This window comes from Schistocerca gregaria, chromosome 3 (assembly GCF_023897955.1).
Source record: "Schistocerca gregaria isolate iqSchGreg1 chromosome 3, iqSchGreg1.2, whole genome shotgun sequence".
NCBI classification, from domain to species: domain Eukaryota; kingdom Metazoa; phylum Arthropoda; class Insecta; order Orthoptera; family Acrididae; genus Schistocerca; species Schistocerca gregaria.
Window position 1 is genome coordinate 166,836,384 of NC_064922.1, and position 21,075 is coordinate 166,857,458.

Sequence of the window (21,075 nt, forward strand, 5' to 3'; positions counted from 1 at the left end):
TGCTGAAGTAGTTAAGCAGAGATAATGAAGCTTGCAGAGGATAGAGTAGCATGGAGAGCTGCATCAAATCGTTCTTCGGCATGAAGATTCCAACAAAACATGGGAGCGTGCGGAAGACAGATTTTTCCTCATTTCATACAGGAATGGAATAGAGAAAAATACCATCTCGTAGGCACTGTGCACTCGGGGAATATACGATCATCTAGAAACCCGCTCTCATCACAGGCATCTGGACCAAAAGCTCTAATTCGGATGCCTGACTTCCATCATGGGGAATTAACACCATCCAGAGACAAGGCATGACTCACATGAAATAATTATGTGAAGTACAGCAAGCTTACGATTATTTGATCTCCAAATTCTGCAGATTACTCGTACATAGGTCGTCGATTTGGGGAAAAAAGGAAGAACCCAAACTTGAAATTTTGCGTTATAATTCGAATGAATATTTTAGTTTAGATTGTATCCCTATGTACGCGAATGCTCTTTTAAAGCGCACACGTAGTGAAATGTATGCAGGACAAAATTCCTTTGAATATAACGAATGAGGTACGTCTTCAGGACATAAGTGATTGAAAATCAGGACCTGGAAAGAAAGTGAACTGTTGTTTCCCAAAAGTGAACTAACAGCAAGCGGTACGAAGTGTTTGAAGTGTAATTTCGTAAATAAGTGGTCCGTTTCGGGCGACTAACGTGTAAGTAAAGCAGTGGGCTTTGAAATGTGGCATGAACCGTGCTCTGTAGATAAGGTGAATTGCAGTTTCCTGAAAAAATGTAATTTTGGATCATTGTTGTTTTTCGGTTCTCGGTGTAGTCTCTGCCCTACATTAACCCGGGAGTTTGCTATATTACTTGCTAAAACCAAGACTGCGTACATATTTTTTTTATTTACAAACTACGTATTTCGACAGACTTTGCCTGCGAGGTATGGGGCAACACGGCAAAGACACATCTTCAGCGCCTTCAGTCGCTACAAAATAAGGTACTTCGTCGTGTTTTCCACGTTCCCCCGCAGTTCCCGCACCGGTACATCCATGAGGCCGCAGATGAACTGGAAGTGCCACAACGACATCAACAGATAGCACGAAGATTCTACACCAGGACTGGAACTTCCGCCAATCCCCTGATACGAAACCTTGGAGCGCCGCATCAGCCAAGGGAACGCTATGCGTGACCCGCTGCCATGCTGGAACGGTAATGTAAATAATCCGAAATAAGACGGAATCGGCACCAAAGACAGGAGATAATTCGTGCCCGCTCACACCCAAGACACACAAGCACATAAAGATGTTACACACAAACCCACCCCCTAGAGAGAAGTAGGAAATGCTCCTGAGTAAACCCTACACAACCCAGCGGCCGCGGCACAGCCTGAAGCAAAGCGGAAGTAGCTGCCATCTTCAGGTCTTCAAAACTTTATAGTATAAAATGTGTCCCTTTTGAGCTGGACCTCACGCCAAGATGTCATGCAGATAAAATGTAGTACATAAAATGATGGTTTGTCGTAAATAAAACGTGTAGATCCAAGAAGCAGCTTGTGCACGTGGCCATGTCTGTATACGTAGCACTCACAGATGATTGTTACATCATAAAAACAAAAAAAAATGGTTCAAATGGCTGTGAGCACTATGGGAATTAACAACTGAGGTCATCAGTCCCCCTAGAACTTAAAACTACTTAAACCTAACTAACCTAAGGTTCAAAATGGCTCTGAACACTATGGGACTCAACATCTGAGGTCATCAGTCCCCTAGAACTTAGAACTACTTAAACCTAACTAACCTAAGGACATCACATACATCCATGCCCGAGGTAGGGTTGGAACCTGCGACCGTAGCGGTCGCGCGGTTCCAGACTGAAGCGTCTAGAACTGCTCGGCCGCACCGGCTGGCAACTAACCCGTGGAGATCACATACATCCATGCCCGAGGCAGGATTCGAACGTGTGACCGTAGTAGTCGGACGGTTCCGAACTGAAGCGCATAGAACCGCACGGCTATCATAAAAACACATTATACAATGAAGCCCACAGTAGTACATCTTTTAACGTTAGCTGTACATGTTCTAATTATTGAAGATCCACCTTAGACGGCCGGCCGGTGTGGCCGCACGGTTCTAGGCGCTTCAGTCTGGAACCGCGTGACCGCTAAGGTCGCAGGTTCGAATCCTGCCTCGGGCATGGATGTGTGTGATGTCTTTAGGTTAGTTATGTTTAAGTAGTTCTAAGTTCTAGGGGACTGATGAGCACAGATGTTAAGTCCCATTGTGCTCAGAGCGATTTGAACCACCTTTGACGGCCTATAAGGAAGTAACAATCATCTGTGAGCGCTACGTAAACGGACATGGCCATGTTCACAAGGTTCTTCTCGAGTTTAAATGTTTTGTTTATAACATTCCTTTATGTTATGTGCTACATTTTATCTACATTACAGCTAGGGGTTACGTTCAACGCAGAGTAAACACATTTTATAACATACATTTTTTAAGACCTGAAAATGACAGCGAAGTCGAAACGGGTTGTTTGTAACTAAAGAAATATTACAATTAGCTGCTTACAGGCGTTGACATATGTCAACGGAGACAGATGAAAATGTGTGCCCCGACCGGGACTCGAACCCGGGATCTCCTGCTTACATTGCAGACGCTCTATCCATATTTTTTATCTCATTTTTATCGTTCGTTGTGTCTGCTCTGGGCGGACGTCGAAAAACACCTGTTTCAGTTCGTTGTTGATCCATTAACTCAGTTTTTTTACTACAGAGGGCAGCTATCCCTCTGACCGAACACGCTGAGCTGCTGTGCCGGCATAACTATCTGAGCCATCGAGGATACAGAGGATAGCTCGACTGCAGGGATTTATTTCTGGCACGCCTGCCGCGAAACCCACATTCTCAACGTATTGTCCCGCACTACATTCGTAGTGCCCCCGCCCATTATACTCACTACTCGAGGCGCGTTGCCGATTCCCGTAAGAGTTCGGGCTCTGTTTTTGCATTCGCACAGAAGAAGAAGATGGTCAAGGGGCCGGTGAGCCTTAACTGTATACAGGGTGTTCCAAAAAGGTACGGTCAAACTTTCAGGAAACATTCCTCACACACAAAGAAAGAAAATATGTTATGCGGACATACTTTCCATGTTAGAGCTCATTTTGTTAATTCCCTTCAAATCACAGCAACAGAACATACCAGCGTGACTTCAAACACTTTGTTACAGGAAATGTTCAAAATGTCCTTCGTTAGCGAGGATACATGCATCCACCCTCCGTCGCATGGAATCCCTGATGCGATGATGCAGCCCTGGAGAATGGCGTATTGTATCACAGGCGTCCACAATACGATCACGAAGAGTCTGTACATTTAGTACCGGGGTTGCGTAGACAAGAGCTTTCAAATGCCCCCATAAATGAAAGAGGGTTGAGGTCAGGAGAGCGTGGAGGCCATGGAATTGGTCCGCCTCTACCAATCCGTCGGTCACCGAATCTGTTGTTGAGAAGCGTACAAACACTTCGACTGAAATGTGCAGGTTCTCCATCGTGCATGAACCACATGTCTCGTACTTGTAAAGGCACATGTTCTAGCAACACAGGTAGAATATCCCGTATGAAATCATGATAACGTGCTCCATTGAGCGTAGGTGGAAGAACATGGGGCCCAATCAAGACATCCCCAACAATGCCTGCCCAAACGTTCGCAGAAAATCTGTGTTGATGACGTGACTGCACAATTGCGCGCGGATTCTCGTCAGCCCACACATGTTGATTGTGAAAATTTACAATTTGATCACGTTGGAATGAAGCCTCATCCGTAAAGAGAACATTTGCACTGAAATGAGGGTTGACACATTGTTGGATGAACCATTCGCAGAAGTGTACCCGTGGAGGCCAATCAGCTACTGATAGTGCCTACACACTCTGTACATGGTACGGACACAGCTGGTTCTCCCGTAGCACTCTCCATACAGTGACGCGGTCAACGTTATCTTGTACAGCAGCAACTTCTCTGACGCTGACATTAGGGTTATCGCCAACTGCACAAAGAATTGCCTCGTCCATTGCACGTGTCCTCGTCGTTCTATGTCTTGCCTTGTCGCGAGTCATAGGCTGGAATGTTCCGTGCTCCCTAAGACGCGGATCAATTGCTTCGAACTTCTTCCTGTCGGGACACCTTCTTTCTGGAAATCTGTCTAGATACAAACGTACCGTGCCACGGCTATTTCCCCCTGCTAATCCATACATCAAATGGGCATCTGCCAACTCCGCATTTGTAAACATTGCACTGACCGCAAAATCACGTTCGTGATGAGCACTAACCTGTTGATGCTACGTACTGATGTGCTTGATGCTAGTACTGTAGAGCAATGAGTCGCATGTCAACACAAGCACCGAAGTCAACATTACCTTCCTTCAATTGGGCCAAATGGCGGTGAATCGAGGAAGTACAGTACATACTGACGAAACTAAAGTGAGCTCTAACATGAAAATTAAGCGTTTTCGGACACATGTCCACATAACATCTTTTCTTTATTTGCGTGTGCTGAATGTCTCCTGAAAGTTTAGCCGTACCTTTTTGTAACACCCTGTATATACTAACATGGTATCTGTTCTTTCGGACATGTCCTGAAGAGCAGATACCATCGGTGACCATGCAGCTCGTTAGAATGAAATTACAGTGAAATGAACACCCTTTAGCTGCTTACAGGCGTTGACATACGTCAACGAGGACAGATGTAAATCTTGGTATATATAAAGAAATATTGATGCGATCTTGGATTAAAATGTTTTTACGAAGGGAAAGAGATCGCTCCTTCTAATTGCTCATCGTGAGAAAATTCAAGCAAATTGATATGTGAATTATCGAAAGCGTGTAAGTATGAGCAATGATTACTTACAGTGCAATCTTCGATGAGATGAGAAGTTCTGCATAGTCCCCGTGCACTTCATCGGCGTGAGGAGCAAAACGCATCGCAGATAAGAGGGTCAACTTGTTGTTTGAAGATCGATGACACGGTGGCGGGAGGCCCGCGCAGCAAGTGGACGGTTGGCGTCGGCGGCGGTGGCGGCGTCGGCGTCATCCCCTCGGTAGCTAGTGGCCCCCGCAGGCGGAAGCAGCGGGCGAAGAGTGCACAGCCGGTGTGGGGGCCTGTGAATTACTGATGCGCGTAGTACGGTATGGCGGGCGCCGCAGTGAACGCGTCCGGGCGGCGGCGGTGCGACCACCTGTGCGCGCAGCTTGCGCCGGCGCCCGCCAGAGGCCTCAGGTGTCGGCGTCGCGGCGCGGCGTCGGCGGCGCCGGCCGAGGCCGGCGGCAGTCAGTCCGCGACGCGACCCTCAACGGCCCGGGAGCCCCGCGCTGCGTGCGTGCCCCCTGCGTCACCGCGCCGTCCGCCGTCCGCCGTGCGTGAGTGCGTGCGCGTGAGCGCGAGCCCGCGCCGCGAGCGAGCCCGTGGCGGCGGCGCCGGCGGGCCCCGAGCCGCCCCCGCACACCTCTGCCGCCGCCCCCGCCTCTGCGAGCGCCCGTGGCGCCAGCGGCCGCCCACCGGAAGCGCACCATGCCCGCCCCCGCCGCCTGCGTCCGACTCCGCCGCCGCCGCCGCCACGCCGTCCTCTGGGCGCAGCTCGCCGCCGCGTGTTAATGCCGCCCCCGCCGCCGACGACGACTTCGACGCTGACGCCGTCCCCTCAGCCAGTAGGAGCGACGCGCCCGCACTCGCCGCTGCCTCCCGTGCTGACTTCTCCTACGATGGATTGCCGGCCACGCCGCGGTTGTGCCTGCAGCGCTCTCCCACCGATCTGTACGATCCGGCCAGTTCCTCGCCACCGCGTATGTCGGAAAGCACTGGACCGCAGTAGCCGCGCGGTCGCTCCGTTTTAACAAGCGAGCCACACTAGGCCACCTGAACACGTGCTGCACTTGCCCGATCCACGTTGACGTTTCTATCTCCCGTCTAGTCCCACTACAGTTCTAAGGGGTAACGACACGAGTCTGGTTTTCGGGGGGTCTTTAAAATTCTTGCTCTTCCGAGAGAACTGGCAAGGTGTCTGGAATGTTGCCTTGGGACTACCAACACCGTAGTAATTATTGTTGGAATCATAGGAAGAAATCGTCCCTCGCTGATAGTATAGATCGAGATACCGTGCCGTTCCACTTCGCGTGTTGACGAGTGTTAGGCGTAGGTAGAATAACTACTGTATAGTTCCGATACCGCGAAATTGAGGTCTCGTCTACCCTTTTTCTCGAGGGCATTAGTAATGTTTAGCGCTTAGCAGTATCGCCTGCCGTTTAACGTCGGTCCTTTACTAGGGCCACCCGTTTCAGATTCTGTGCATTGAAATTCGAGTGCTTCGCGTGTGAATCCGACGACGGTAGCTGTAGCGCAGCGTACGGACGCGACCTGACGCCGCACCTGGAGATGCTCCTCGCTGCAGCCGGCGCCACGTGAAGTCGTCGCCTCGCCTCGCAGTCTCCAGGGCCCGCCAGCGGCGCGGAAGCAGCGCAGGGGAGATGCCTCCCCATTAAGCCTTTTCAATGCTTTTCTCCTATTTTTTTCTCTTTCCTTGTCCCGGATACAGGTGGAGCTGGGCCGGCGGTCGCCTCACCATGCCACGTTGCCAGATCCGCTGCGTCACTGCCTTGCTACTCGTGTTTGCCTTTTCTCGGGTCGCCGCCGAGGGTAAGTGTCGCCGCCAGCGCCCTTCTTCGCTAGCTGCTAAGGCCGTCGCAGTTTCTGCTCGCCAGACACTGCTTGCGGAACAGTATCTGGTCCAGCCTTCGTAGCGCTCGACTCACGATTCTGAAGAACAACCTAATCTCATACTATTTCCGGCGTAAACGACAGCTATTACTAAATGGTGCGGAAGTATCTAATTGTTCGTTGCAACGTACCTTGATAGTAAATTGTGTAGTAGCTTTCTTCATGAACTGCGACGAAACGAACAAACTTCACACCGGGGTTATTTCCTCATTTACTGGACTTATTCCGTCTGTAAAAGTGAAAATATATTTTAAGAGTGGGCTAAACACAAACTTTCTGGATTCCCTACAAAATTGAGTTAAGTGTTTCTGAAATGGTTTCAGCCCTCTTCATTCGATGATCAGACAGCATCTGATAATGAATATAAAGAAAATAGTCGAAAAATGTTCACTTTAACACTGAACTTTTGCAGACGCTAACAGACAGCATTATTACTGGAACGAGATGATGAACGGTAATCTGGAATGACTTCGCTCTTTTTTTCTTTTACTTGCTACTACCCCTCCAACAAGGTACCAGAACTATCGCTAGTGAATCTAGATAGCAATTGTCCACATGACAGAAAAATATTGTTAATTAGCTTAGATGCTCGTGAACAAGTTAAGAGTACTCCCAGAGGGCGACGTAGGTGAAATTAATAGAAACGCCTCGTCGAGACGAAACTTTTACTCGTCTAGTGATACTTTAAGAAATGGTCGTGCATGAACTGTTAAGCATACCACATGAGAACGGGAAAGTCAACAAATAAAGTAAATGAAAATTTCGGCGCTTGACACTACGAACCAACTTCAGCTTAAAATATTGTTCAACTTGCGAGACCTCATGAACTTGGTTACATTAAACAGTGATGTCTGAATAATGGTATATTTCGTCATTTTGTAAGAACCCTAGGCCTGGAAAACACGCACATAGCTTTACATCTCCTTCTTCAGCATACCTGTGTGTCTGATTTGAAATGGAAGATCCCCGTCGTATCCTTTTCTGAGCATCTTCATCTCATTGTATGTTCTTCCTATTCTAGTGTCACCTATCGGTGCAATTCTCTTCTTCCGTCTACCTCTCACTCCTTCTACTCTTCCCCACTATAATTCTCTATAGCAGACTATCTCTGCGGAGTATATGTCTCAGCCAAGAACTTTACCTCTTTCTGATCGCTTGCAATAATCTCCTTCATTACATTACTCCTTCATTGTTAAGTTGGTCAGTCCACTTCACCATTGTTCTCTGTAGCTATATTTTACAACGCTCTTAATAACTTTCTTCCTTCGTTTTAACTGGCCATGATTCAATGCTGTATAACATCACAGTCCGGACATAACATCTAGCAAATATTTTTCACATCTCCCTGTCGAATTCTTCCAGGTGTTAGTAACTACTTCAGCTTTTCAGATGTTCTCCATCCCATAGATCTCCTCCGCGTTATTTCTTCTTTACTCTGTATACGGTGTAGCGCATCCAGAAAGTTTGTGTGCGAGTCGTTCGAGAATGGCAGACGCGCGGCACGGTTTCACGCACGCGGGCGACCGCATTCCTGCAGATGCCCTGTGCGCGTGTGGGGACTCTTGTCCAGAGCCACTCCTCTTTCACTGGACAACTTGCTTTTTCCGGGAAAATTTGCCTGCCGGCTGGCGCACGACGAGGCGATAACGGACCCGCAACGCGCTCGTTAACGGTCTATTACAACTACTTTCCCCCATTGCGCCTTTACGGCATTCTCATAAAAGAAATTAAAAAGGGCGTTGTTAGTGTTACTTTATCACGACGCGTAAAAATAAGCCCCGAGTACGTGCTCGGCCGTTAGGGAGCGGCCCCGTCTGCAGGCGTGAAGCGATGCCGCCTGTGCTGTTCTCGAGACCGATTGTGCCGGGTGGTCAGCGCCCACGGCTACAGGCCACACCTTTCGCGGATCGGCACTTTTCGAATGGGTACCATATTGTTACGATATTCTTATCTCACAAGGAGGATCCAATGCAATGCTTGGAGTGGTGTCCGGGATTTGTTCGAAATTTTGTGTGGTGAAAGAGGACCCCTAACACCTCACGTGGTTAAAATATTAGGACGCACTACCCGGAAAATTCCGAGAAAAACGATCCAAAGTTTCCTAGGTGCCTTATGAGTGTAAAATGTTAGTCCGCTGCCAAGCCGCCGTCTGGCCTATATTGTTAGCGGTCGGACCCTTACGCCAGAGGTCTCGGGTTCGATTCCTCCTCTGGCACCTTTTTTTCCTTCTGTTGCTTGCAAAATTGCAGCGCATTGTTACAGGAGAGTCATGAATTTACTTCCCGGGGAGACTGTATAAAAATTCCGTCTATAATTCACCATCAGTTATCGTCACAAATATTCCGCGACATGGTTCAATATGCCTTTTCGTAAATGTTATGGGGCATATTTTTGTACAGATTTATTGAAAACTCCCTGTGATTGTAAAAAATCCGCCTTTGTATGTTGCGCAAAATGTCGCAAAAATTATTCCTTTGTTTTTACGATAATTACCTCTACGGTTCTTGTTTATAATTATTGTATGTATAAAAATTGAATGTTTCCCAATGGAATTTGTTATTCTGAATAAAAACCCAATGATTCTCCTTGTATACTTTACGATGAAAAATGGAAAACCCACCGCCATGAATTGTGTTGTTGGACAAAAAGGAAATAATTTTTATTCTTTAATGTAACTAATTTGTTAAAGATAATGTAGGTTTGGGAAACTTTCTGAATAATTGGTGGAATAACAAAAGAAAATGAAACAGAAGAAAAAAAGTGCCAGAGGAGGAATAGAATCCGAGCCCTATACCTCTTGGCCACACGGCAGCTCGGCGATGGATTAACATTTTATACTCATAAGGCACCTAAGAAACTTTGGATCGATTTTTCCCAGGATTTTCCGGGTAGTGCGTCCTAATATTTTAACCACATGAGGTATTAGGGGTCCTCTTTCACCACTCAAAATTTCGGATAAATCCCGGACCCCACGCTCGTGCCGTCTCCTTGTCAGATAATCTATGTGCTGCGTTATAGATTATGAGTACACTTTGACCCTATTTTCGATCGATGTTTTCTTGTTTCTGTTGTTCGGTCGTTGCCGCATCAGGTTATCATTATTGCTCTCAACATTATCTGTAGATGCTTATGATAGCGCATGCTGTTATCAGCTTGCACTCGATACTTAAGATGCGTTTCTCGACGGATTTGTTGTATTACGTGGTACAGATTTACTGGTCTCGTCAAATTCGTATAAAAATGAGGGCCTTAGACAATATGTATCATTGTCTTCACTAAGCGACTGACTGTCGAGACGTAACGGAGTCAAACAGATGTAACTGACGTAGTAATGTTAACTGCAACACGGGAGCACATTTGCGCCAATGATGAAACGTCATTCGCCCCGTCGATGTCAGCGTAATAATACGAAGCATGGCCCTACTTTTGATATGATGTGTCCGGTTGCACTCGGGCGCTTTATATCTGTGTGATATCGAGCCTTCGCCAGACACTTGCATTGCTCAGGAAGACAGTGTTACATATTGTCGAAAGCTCGGATTTTATAATGAATTACCACAACTACTATACCGAGAGCATTTAGAACTCAAAAAGTCTTTTAGAAAATGAAGTGAGTTTGAGCATTCGTCCTGAAAACGTTCGTTAGTAAATCGGATTGTATTACACAATTGTAACGCCCTGTACTACTTCGTCAGTGTCCTTCATTTGGTAGTCGGGATTTTAAAATGGGCATGTAGATTCATGCTCGTGTAAACCAGTTTGGAAAAAAAGGTATTTTGTGGCTCGTAACGTGGCGTGGCCTTTTTCGTTGCGACGGGATCTTCTCGTGAAATTTCAATCACCAGTTTTCTCCTCCGATTGCGAAAACATTCTGCTGACACCCACCTACATTGTGAGAAATGATCATCACGATAAAATAAAAGAAATCAGGACGCGCACAGAAAAATCTAAGTGCTCGCTGTTCCCGCGGGTCGTTCTAGACTGGAACGGTAGAGAGATAGCTTGAAGGTGGTTCTTTGAACCCTCTGCCAGGCACTTAATTGTGAATAGTGGAGTAATCGTATAGGTGTAGATGGAGATGAAAAAAAAAAAAAAAAATCACTGGACGTGAAGTAGAATTGTGAGCGCAGTGAGAGATCCAAAATAAATTTATATAGTTGGTGTTGTTTCTTAGTGTTTGTATAGAAGCGATATAAATTCAAGAAGAATACTTTTTCGATAAATGCGAACTGAAAGAAACACATTATCCATAGGCATGTGAAGCACCTTAGTCACTGGCCGACGATGATCTGTCGAGGAGAATATTTTTTTGTGTTGGTGTCGATTTTCGCTCCGTAGCGATTGGTGGTAATCTTGAACATGAACTTAATCTTCATACAACTAAAAGCTTTGGCATAAATACCACCTAAGATACAGAGCGAGTCCTAGTTCTGTTTCATTATCGCATACGTATTGCTTCCGCATTAATTACAAGGAACTGCGTATCGCACAGCTCATAATGCTCTTTTCATGATTCGTAGAAACATTTTTTAATGCTGGCCCAGAAAACACAGTGCTTGTGGCGGTTTTCAATCTTGATTTTAATATTATAATAATAATAATTAAAAACTGGTGATTCGCGATTGCACTATAGAATACGCTTCACTATTTGGTACAGAGCACAATGTTTTCATTCTAAGACTTTTTGGGACGTTTGCTGGAGCTCACTTCATGTCTTTGTAAAATAGACTTGCGGACGGTCTTTGGCGTCTAGTATAGTGTGCACCTCGTAGCTGGTTGTTTCGCAGATTGCACGTAAAAAAATGCTGCGTCTGAATTGTGTTGCGATGGATTGTTGAGGAATTTCTGTGGCTAGAATGTTGAGTGCGTTTGTAAGGAAGAGTCATCAAATTCATTTGCAGAGAGAACCGCGGAGAAAATGAGGCGAAACAACCAGTTACGAGGAGCTTGTGGACTGCATCTAGTAGGTATACTTGTATGCGATTTAAGATCTAGAACGCAGTAATGATACGTCCGCCTAATAGGCGTAAGCTGATGTTTTTCGACCAACGAACAGTTGATAGCCTCCTGTGTATGAAAAAGTGTGTTTATGGCTCAAGTGACGTAAGGAAAACCTGTCAGCTTGAACACGAAGTTCGCTTCATTGCTGTAAAAGCAAGAATGATCAATTTGACGGAAATGAAACAAATCGGCTGTTCGTCGGTCTCAACTATTTTCAAGTGTATAGTGCTACCGATGACTGCAGTTGTATCCCATGACTTCCTAAATGGATGCACGTCGCATATTCTCGCCATTTGTCGTGTACGTTTCACTTGCCTTGTAATGACACCGCACCCAGTCGCATCCGTGTCGGATGATGTGCCGCTACGTTACTCCGTTAGTGTCGCGATGGTCAAGTACTACCTTAAAAATAGCGCTGAAACATTGCTGCTGATTAGCGACCTAGTGGAAACTTGGTTATAGATTACTTCTTTGTGACAGTGTTGCAATGCTCCGCTGCTATGCGCATTAATGTGTGTGAAATATAAAGCGAGAAAGAAAGAGTGAAATCTGAAATGCTGGCCAAACTTTAACGCTAAATGCGATGAAAAAAAAATACTTTTTGTTCCAGCCATTTTCGTAATATGAAGCATGTCAAAAATAACACGTCATAAATGAGAATAACTTTTCCGAAACCTCTTTGCCAAAAGTGGAACATCGATAACACGCAGTTCCATCTATATCTATACTCTCAGGATAAATAATTTTCATTTTGTTGTATGTATGGTATCACGCATCGTTTTCAACAGCATTAGATACGTATAATGATGTCGCGTTAATAAATGAAACTGTTATTTGCATTGGAGAGGAAGCTACGCTTTGTGTTGGGAAGGAAATTGTAATTTGTGAAGTAAAAGAATACAAAACGGGTATACATTTATCAAATGTATTTCAGAAGATTGAAAGCCTTTCCTATAACTCAGATTACCTCTTGCACCGCAGTTGCCTAAAGTAGCAAAATGAAAGACTCGGGACAGAGTTCTTAATTATAAAAATTACGACGACTCTAGGCCTATCAGTGTTTTGTGAACGCTCTCTGTCATCTCCTGTGGTATTTTCTTGTTGGTGTGCCGGCAGCTTCTTGCGGCGCTCCAGCGCGCAGTATTATATGACAGTGAAATTAATTAATCCATCATGTTTTGTTCTAAGTAAATAAGTCTATAAATTGAAACATACCGTGGGTGTAACTCGTTTACTGTTGGAAAAAGAAATATAACTTACCTGTGGTTAGAAGTTGTCAGCGAATGGATCAGAAAACAGTACATTCAGTTTCTAAAAGTATATCATGTGTCATGAACCTGGTATGCGTTACGTCTTTCACTTAGTTTGTGATCGCTAGCTTATTTAATTTAAGACCTACATCGTTTTAATTAGAGTGGAGTTTTCCGACATCATTTCGACATCCCGTACCGGAGACACCCAACCAAGCAGACGCGATAAGTGTTTACACATTTTTGTTCACATGTTTTTGCTTTCTTCTGATGTTGATTGGTCTCAGTCCCGGCACATTTTTTCCCGACATAGAAGAAAGGAGTTGTCATACATACTAGTACGTTAGGTAACCGCTTCGGTGAACTGATGCAGTGTATGAAATAGGTAAAGGCTAAAACTAAAGTTACAAAAACCGATGTTAGCGCTATTGAACATTAGTTCTAGTGCCCTTCAATGCACAATAGTTTCATGTAATATACATAATTAAGAAGGTATGAACTTTAATGTGAATGGCAATGAGTTGTAATTTCAAATGTAGCAACGAATGCCCCACAACGATAGCAGTGCATTTAAGATACATGACCATAGCATCAAAACAGTCAAGGGATATATAAAACTTTGTTTCAACCTGTATTTTATGTATTAATTCGTAACTGATCCATGATCGTACCATGACTGTCTTGAGCGCCGTTTGCCGACCATTAATGTGTTTTTTCAGTGAGGAATATCTTGCTAGATTTGAAATTTTGATTCATCGCTATAGCGATGCGCTGTTTTTCGAAAGTTAACATATTTCTGTCTTCAATAAGAATTCTACAATATTCAAAACATAGTCATGATACAGCTTCTGAAGAGGAACGTTCATTATCAGAAACGTCGCAAACTCGATTCCCGGGACGTCTGGGCCGTAAGGTGACGTCTAACTTTGCCAAAACGCCGTGCACGTGACAAAATGATGTTGAGTACTTGTCAGTGTTTTGTAGCCCAAGTGTGAGCCATCCCCTGTCCTAGCTACAGAAAAAGGGCGAATAAGTGTTAAGAATCAACAAAATATACGACTTTCTTGTACATGCATTTTCTGCCAAAGACACCTATGAATGCATTTAATTTCTTACTGGGAAATGATATTTTTTTAAACTATTTTAGACTGACGATAAATAAAATGACTTTTAAAAACACTGCGTTTGATTCAGCGATGCTATTTTCGATACTTGCATTTCCCATTCTGTTTGCTGCTCGAGCACAGACTCATCTGAAACAGCTTATATTTGTGGGTGAAGAGATGAAATTATACAATTCTGTCGATGGTGTAAATGAAATGTAATATTTGGGAAAAGCAACATTTATGCACGTTCACAACTGACGTCTGCAGTAGTGGCATTTTTCTTTTATTGCATTAGTTGCAAGTTGACTTTAATTACATTCACTCATTATCGCTGTAGAGGGAGTGGAATACTGTTGATGTGTAGCATGAAGTAGCAATGTCTTCCAGATCCTACCAAATTGTGCTCCCACTTCTATTTCTTGCTTTTCTATTATCACCCTGTTTCTCATTCTCCTTAGAATTTTTGCAAAAATATTTACATTGATGGTTCTATTAAATGAACCTTCCGACCTTGGACTCAATCACGTTTCCTCCCTTCGTAGTTCTGCGTTTGCATCGGGTTTATCGATTTGTCGCCTATCTTATGTATCGTGTTTGGTTGCCACTTTGGTTTCTTTATTCTGTGCTTCCTCCTACATTCATTACTTGCGTGCATTTATGGTACATATAGGAAAATAATCGGCCAGTTTTCGGCAGATTTGGTGACTTTGCCAGCACGTGTGTGTATGCGTCAGAGCTATAAAACTGGAGTCATCAAGTCTTGTTTTTGCGTGTAGATGCCAGCGTCCCTGTTTGCGACGGTGAACATACGTATTCAACAGTATATGCTGGCCGTTTTTGGTGCACAGTTTTGTATATTCGTCTACTGAAAAAAGTGTGATAAACACACTTCAGCCATCTTTGTGACAAGGGTTAATACTATCACAGCCATTTGCACAAATCTGTTCCACTTCAAAACATGCTCATTGCTACGCCGATGTCATAACTAATAACTAAAATGGCTACATGTAGTAATTAACACAAAAGTAATCCAGAATGTCCATGCACACCAAAAGTAAAAATGCACATAATTTTATAATCATTTAACAAACTGTTCACATTGCAGAATAAATTGAAAAAAAAAAAAACGAAAACCCACTGATGATGGCACAGTGGTGCCGAAACATGTTTGGGTACTGAGAAAAAGGGTGTTTTGCATAACTGGTGGACCTCACATACGAAACTTTTTAACTGCAAACACGGCCAGTACAAGGTGCTGTATATCGAAAGATGGATAAAATAGCAACGCTGTGCAACTTTGGTAACACTACCTTTGTTTCAGGAGGCATAATAATAGAAGCAAAGTGCAGCTAGTTTGGATAGACATCGAAGTCAAGTGAATTTGTTTATTATTAAAACCAGGCAAATGTTTTAGTCCAAATGATTATTTCTTGCTTTTTTTTTCTCGGTGCTGCTTGATTTTTGTGTATACCCATGTACTTTAGGTGCATACTTGCCAAATTTTTAAAACCTGTTACATACTTTGCTGTAAACGCTTATGGAGTTGCACTTTAAAAAGTAAGTCAGTGCAAATGACTAGATGTTCCCATCATTTGAAACTACATATGTCACTGAACTATGCTGTCTAATTCTATTTCGTTAAAACGTATTTTATGCAGTCATTCAAGTTTTTAAATAGCGTACATATTGTTCTTTCACAAGAAATTCACAAATAAATGCACAGCTATGTTCTAAAATGACCCTTATTGTGCAGCGGCTCTGCATCATCAGTGTTGATGAGGTTGAGAGAACCTTGATCGGTCGTCCGAAGCAAACTTTGGGTTAAAAATTGGTAAAAGCCATGTCGTCGTAAAGATCACTGCTCTAGCCGCAAAAGATAATGAGATCCGTTCTGCCATAAATTTTCCTTCAGTTTAGGATGATGGGAAAGAGTCACGCAGTCCGAACCTAGTCACAAACAAGAAATAAAAGTCTGTTGCTGAAAGTAATTGTCTTTTTGTTAGAATCGAGAATATGGCCCTGTGTGGACGATTTTGAACGCCACGCTCGGTATTTTGCAGGAACGCGCTTTCCGGGACATTTCCGAAACGGCCGCCGAGGCTCATTTGAATTCTGCGAGCACATTTGCAGTTTCGCGGTTTCGCCGTATTTGCGGACGGAGCGCGCGCGCGTTGCGTTTTGCGCCGCGGCCTGGTCTCCGCTTTCTCTCGCGGCTGCGAGATGGTTATGCGGCGGCGAGTTTGCCGCTAGACGAACCCCTCCACCTCTGACGAACATGGTAGCGGTCGCCACGCGGTAATGTGTTGCGTTCACGGATCACTGAAGAGGGAGCAAAGAACTCCATCTGAATTTGTGCCGTCGCCTTTTATAATATCGCTTCCGGAATATCTGTGTTATTTACCTTGTTGTTGATGTTGTTTCGGTCTTCAGGTCGAAAACTGGTTCGATGCAGCTCGTGATTTATCATTGCCCGGCTGCGTCCGTGAACACGAACGCCAGTTTTCCGGTTTACGGGACAGGGGCTTGTTTATTGTCCAGCATGGAGGTCATGAGCTCGTCTTCCTTAATCCATCTAAATGTATGGTTGTTTGGACCGACCACGTTGTTTTTAGGGGATGTCCGCTGATATTCAGGGGATCGCCGGTATTTTCAAACTTCTGAGACGGTTAGCAAGAAGTACTTTACAGCAAATACTGAAATACTGACGAAGTAAACCTACCCAAGATACACACTTCGATTTTGATGGGATTTGAATATGTTGTAGTGTAGAGCGAAATAAGAGACACACATTTATTTATACGTGCTTGTACGGCCATTAAGGATGCCAAACACCCGCTTGAAAAAACTGAGGTAAATATTTCTGAATGAGTGCCGTTGAAACAGTAACACATGAAAGAAATTACTCCTAAGAAACGTGCTAAGGTTTTTAGTGTACGTTATAACGATGCACCCATACTTCTGAAAAAAAAGCCGTGTTTTCGATATCTCCTTCCCTCCACTGTGTTGTTTTTCATTTCGACGTTTGGCTAATACCAAAATGTTCAAATGTATGTGAAATCTTATGCGACTTAACTGCTAAGGTCATCAGTCCCTAAGCTTACACACTACTTAACCTAAATTATCCTAAGGACAAACACGCACACCCATGCCCGAGGGAGGATTCGAACCTCCGCCGGGACCAGCCGCACAGTCCATGACAGCAGCGCCCTAGACCGCTCGCCTAATACCGCGCGACGGGCTAATAGCAAATACCAAATTCAATCACGTATGATGAAGTGCTATTCCTAAGAAGTATTAGTCAGAAATTAGCTAGAAATATCTCTATATCGCTGTTAGCGCTACTGATGAGTGTGTGCTTCAGTGACAGTTGTCGTGTTGTATAAATATGCATTTATAATATATTTATCTGGGGAATACTTATTAAACAATCCAACATGACAATTGTCACTGAAGCAGGCACATATTGGTAACGCTTACAGTGAATAGAGATATTTGTATCTAATTTCTCACTATTACTAATAATATGAAGAATAAAATATTTTTTGTTGTATTTGTTGTTTTTACGTTTGGTGTATTTTTTGTTTGTTTTCAGGTTGTAATTTTTTCGGATTTAATTGTGTTAAATTTGACATTGCTTGTTCATTATTGTTGTAACAGTATTGTAAATTTGTACAGTAATGAGGAAGTGCAGAATTGTTCGGGTCAAGAAAATCCTGAATGCTCTCTGATTTTACACACCGAAGCACTTCCGACAATTACATCACTTGATCAGATATGTTTGAATTTGGTATTACGATGCTATATGTTTCACTGTCAGTCAGATTTCGAAATGAAAAACAAAATGGTGGAAGGGAGAGGATCACAAAAAAAGACATTTTTTGAAAAGTCTGAATGCGCCGTTGTAATATGCATTAAAAGCTACTGAACGTTTATTAAAAGTTTTTTTATATCTGTTACCATTTCAACGGCATTCATTAATAAATATTAAATTCAATTTTTCTCAAGGTGTGTTTCACCCCGTGAACGGCCGTATGGGCACGCAAAAAAGAATATATATCTCTCATTTTGATGTACACGTCAACGTATTCAAAGCTCATCCAAATCGAAGTGTATCCCTTGGGTAGGTTTACTTGTGAGTGTTAGCAGGTAATGTCCAATCGAAGTGTCTACTTTTTACCTTGAAAGCTGAGTGACAGAACAACTCCTTGTTAAAATGCTGTGCCTGGCAAAAAAGTAAAGTATCCAGAAGGGGAGAAGGGAACTAAGTAAACTTCATGGGTTGAGAGGCTATGTGCTGTGATTTTGGCGATGACAAACCTTATCCAATTTACAAACAACTTGGCACTATGAGCCCACATATCAGTATATCGCTGCGCTCGCTCTGGCCCAGATGCATGCACTGTTTCGGTTGGCAACCCTGTCACAAAGCCGTCGTATCCTCTCCTGAGGCAAGATGGCCCACAACTGTTGTAAATGGTCACTGGAAAATGGAAATGCCGTGTTGCTAGGGCCTCCCGTCGGGTATCCGTTCGCCTGGAGCAAGTCTTCCGAGTTGACGCCACTTCGGCGACTTGTGTGTCGATGGGGATGAGATGATGATGGTAAGGACAACACAACACCCTGTCCCTGAGCGGAGAAAATCTCCGACCCAACCGGGAATCGAACCTGTGCCGTTCGCGCAGACCACTCAGCTACCAGGGGCGGACAAATGGTCACTGTTATTCTGGATACTGGCGTAGGGACGGAGTTGTCTCCCGAGCTGCTACCACCCACGTACTACCGAGGGCAGACGTGGGGATCTTGTTGGTCACGGGACTGCCTCGGATTCACGCAAACAATTTATTGAGACGCGTACCGTCTGTGGACGAGCATTGTCCTGTTGAAAAACTTAACCACTATGCTGACTCGTGAGAGGTGACATATCAGGACACACAATGCCCGTGGCGTACCGCTGTACAATCAGTTCCCTCAGTCACTGCCTGCCGTAACTATAAGTCGTGCCCAGTGGTTACACACACCGCGATGCATGGATTAACACGTCTGTGCCTCTCAAAAGAATGCGACGTCTCCCCATGTCGCCGCCATACTCGGCCAACGATGGTCATCCACAGTAGCGCAGAGCCGCGGTCCGTCTCACTGTTCATCGGCGTCTGCCCCGATAGCTGAATGGTGCCGGCACGGTAGCTCAGCGTGTTCGGTCAGAGGGTTGGCTGCCCTCTGTAATAAATAAACTGTGGTAATTGCTCAACGACGAACGGAAACGGGTTTCTAAGACGTCCACCCCGAGCAGATACAACGAACGAAAACGAACAAAACGAGATTTTTTTTTTTAAAAAAAAGTCAACGTGACGGATTGCCATCTTACGGGCCCGGGTTCGATTCCCGGCTGGGTCGGAGATTTTCTCCGCTCAGGAACTGAGTGTTTTGTTGTTTTCATCCTCGTTTCATCCCCATCTGGCGCGCAGGTCGCCCAATGTGACGTCGAATGTAATAAGATGTGCACCAAGTCGGCCGGATCTACCCCGCAACGGGTCTCCCGGCCAATGACGCCAAACGCTCACTTCCATTGTTACCGTTCATCGGCAGACCATGCTTTTTTAAAGTGAACACTGTTAAAAGATTGTTAAATAAAACAGACGTTATAAACAGTATTCAGTATACTTATTCGTGTCTCCAATTGAATTCCGTAGTAGTGTACTTTAATGATTGTATGGACATCAGTAATATGCTACGTTGGGTTATTGTTGCTCGTAATGTAAATGGTGGTACTAAACGTAACGTGTGAGACCGAATTCGGAGTTGGTGACCGCGTACGGCGACCGACGAGACTCGTGGGAATTGGATTGATGAACTTATAAGAGGAAAATCGTTGAGTAACACAGGCTTAGTTCTCCGGTAAGTGTGGCATATACAGAGAATGGGTACAAGCTATCATTGGAGAACTGCGATACGCCAAAATGTATGCAAAGTAGGTACTTCCAATGCTCACTCCTGAGATGAAACAGAGGATATTGGACACTTGTCAGCAATGTCATTTGCGTTTTGAGCGTGACGGTGATGGGTTCACAACTATTTGGAAGCTGGGTTCACCATTTTGACCCCGAATACAAGATTTCAGTGGAATTCCACCAGAAGGGATAACCACCACCAAAAAAAGTTCAAGGCCATACCATCATCAGGCCAAGCCTTGCTCACAGTGTTCTGGGATGTTGAAGTCGTGATGCATGTAGAATACATGGCTAAAGGCGCCGTCATAAACTGTGCAGCGTACTGCGAGACCCTAAAAAAACTGAAAGAACGAGTTCTTCCATGTATGGAGCACCATCTCTTTCAGCATCAGAATGCCAGACCACAAATGTGTGCTGCGACATCTGCAAGAATCCAAAGTGTTCGGGTTCACCGTCATCGATTGTCCTCCATACAGTGCCGACTTGGCCCCATCCGATTTTCATCTCTTTCCAAAACATCCAAAACTCGTTCGAGGACTTAGATCGCGATGAAGCGTCTAACAACCCTACCACAATAAAGGTGCATTTTCGGGCAATAACAAAGTTATATTATGTGGCAGGTGTCATTAGAGCACAGTTAATAAAGTCATTTCTTGAAATAATGGATAAACTAGGCACTCATCTCTTCGTGTTTCCCACGCTGGTCTCGTTGTGAAGTCATGGCTCAATCGTCGAAAATCTAGGTAGTGATGATTCCAAGCTCGGATGCAAATACGCCTAGCTGTTATTCCGCGATATTCAAAAGTTTTATAGGTGTGTTTCATAAACCATTCTTGAAGATTTAACTTTCGCAGGTTAGGACAATGGTGATGTAAAAAAGTAATGAGTACTCCGAATTTAAGTAACACTTCTTTTTTATTACTTTTTGTTGCAATAAAAGTAATTCGTTCCAGAACATAACTTCACAATATAAAACATACTTGAAAATATTTTACTCACTGTTAAAGTTCACATTTCATAA

At 44.3% G+C, this 21,075-nt stretch overlaps 1 protein-coding gene across 2 annotated transcripts in view; it reads left to right on the forward strand.

The window, feature by feature from the left end:
- LOC126355778 (tyrosine-protein phosphatase Lar) overlaps positions 1-21,075 on the forward strand; it is a 1,814,905-nt gene that overhangs the window by 558,832 nt on the left and 1,234,998 nt on the right. For both annotated transcript variants that reach the window (XM_050006182.1, XM_050006183.1), the window contains exon 5: positions 6,568-6,668. In XM_050006182.1, the coding sequence (XP_049862139.1) occupies positions 6,568-6,668 (101 nt within the window). The remainder of the gene's footprint in view (positions 1-6,567; positions 6,669-21,075) is intronic.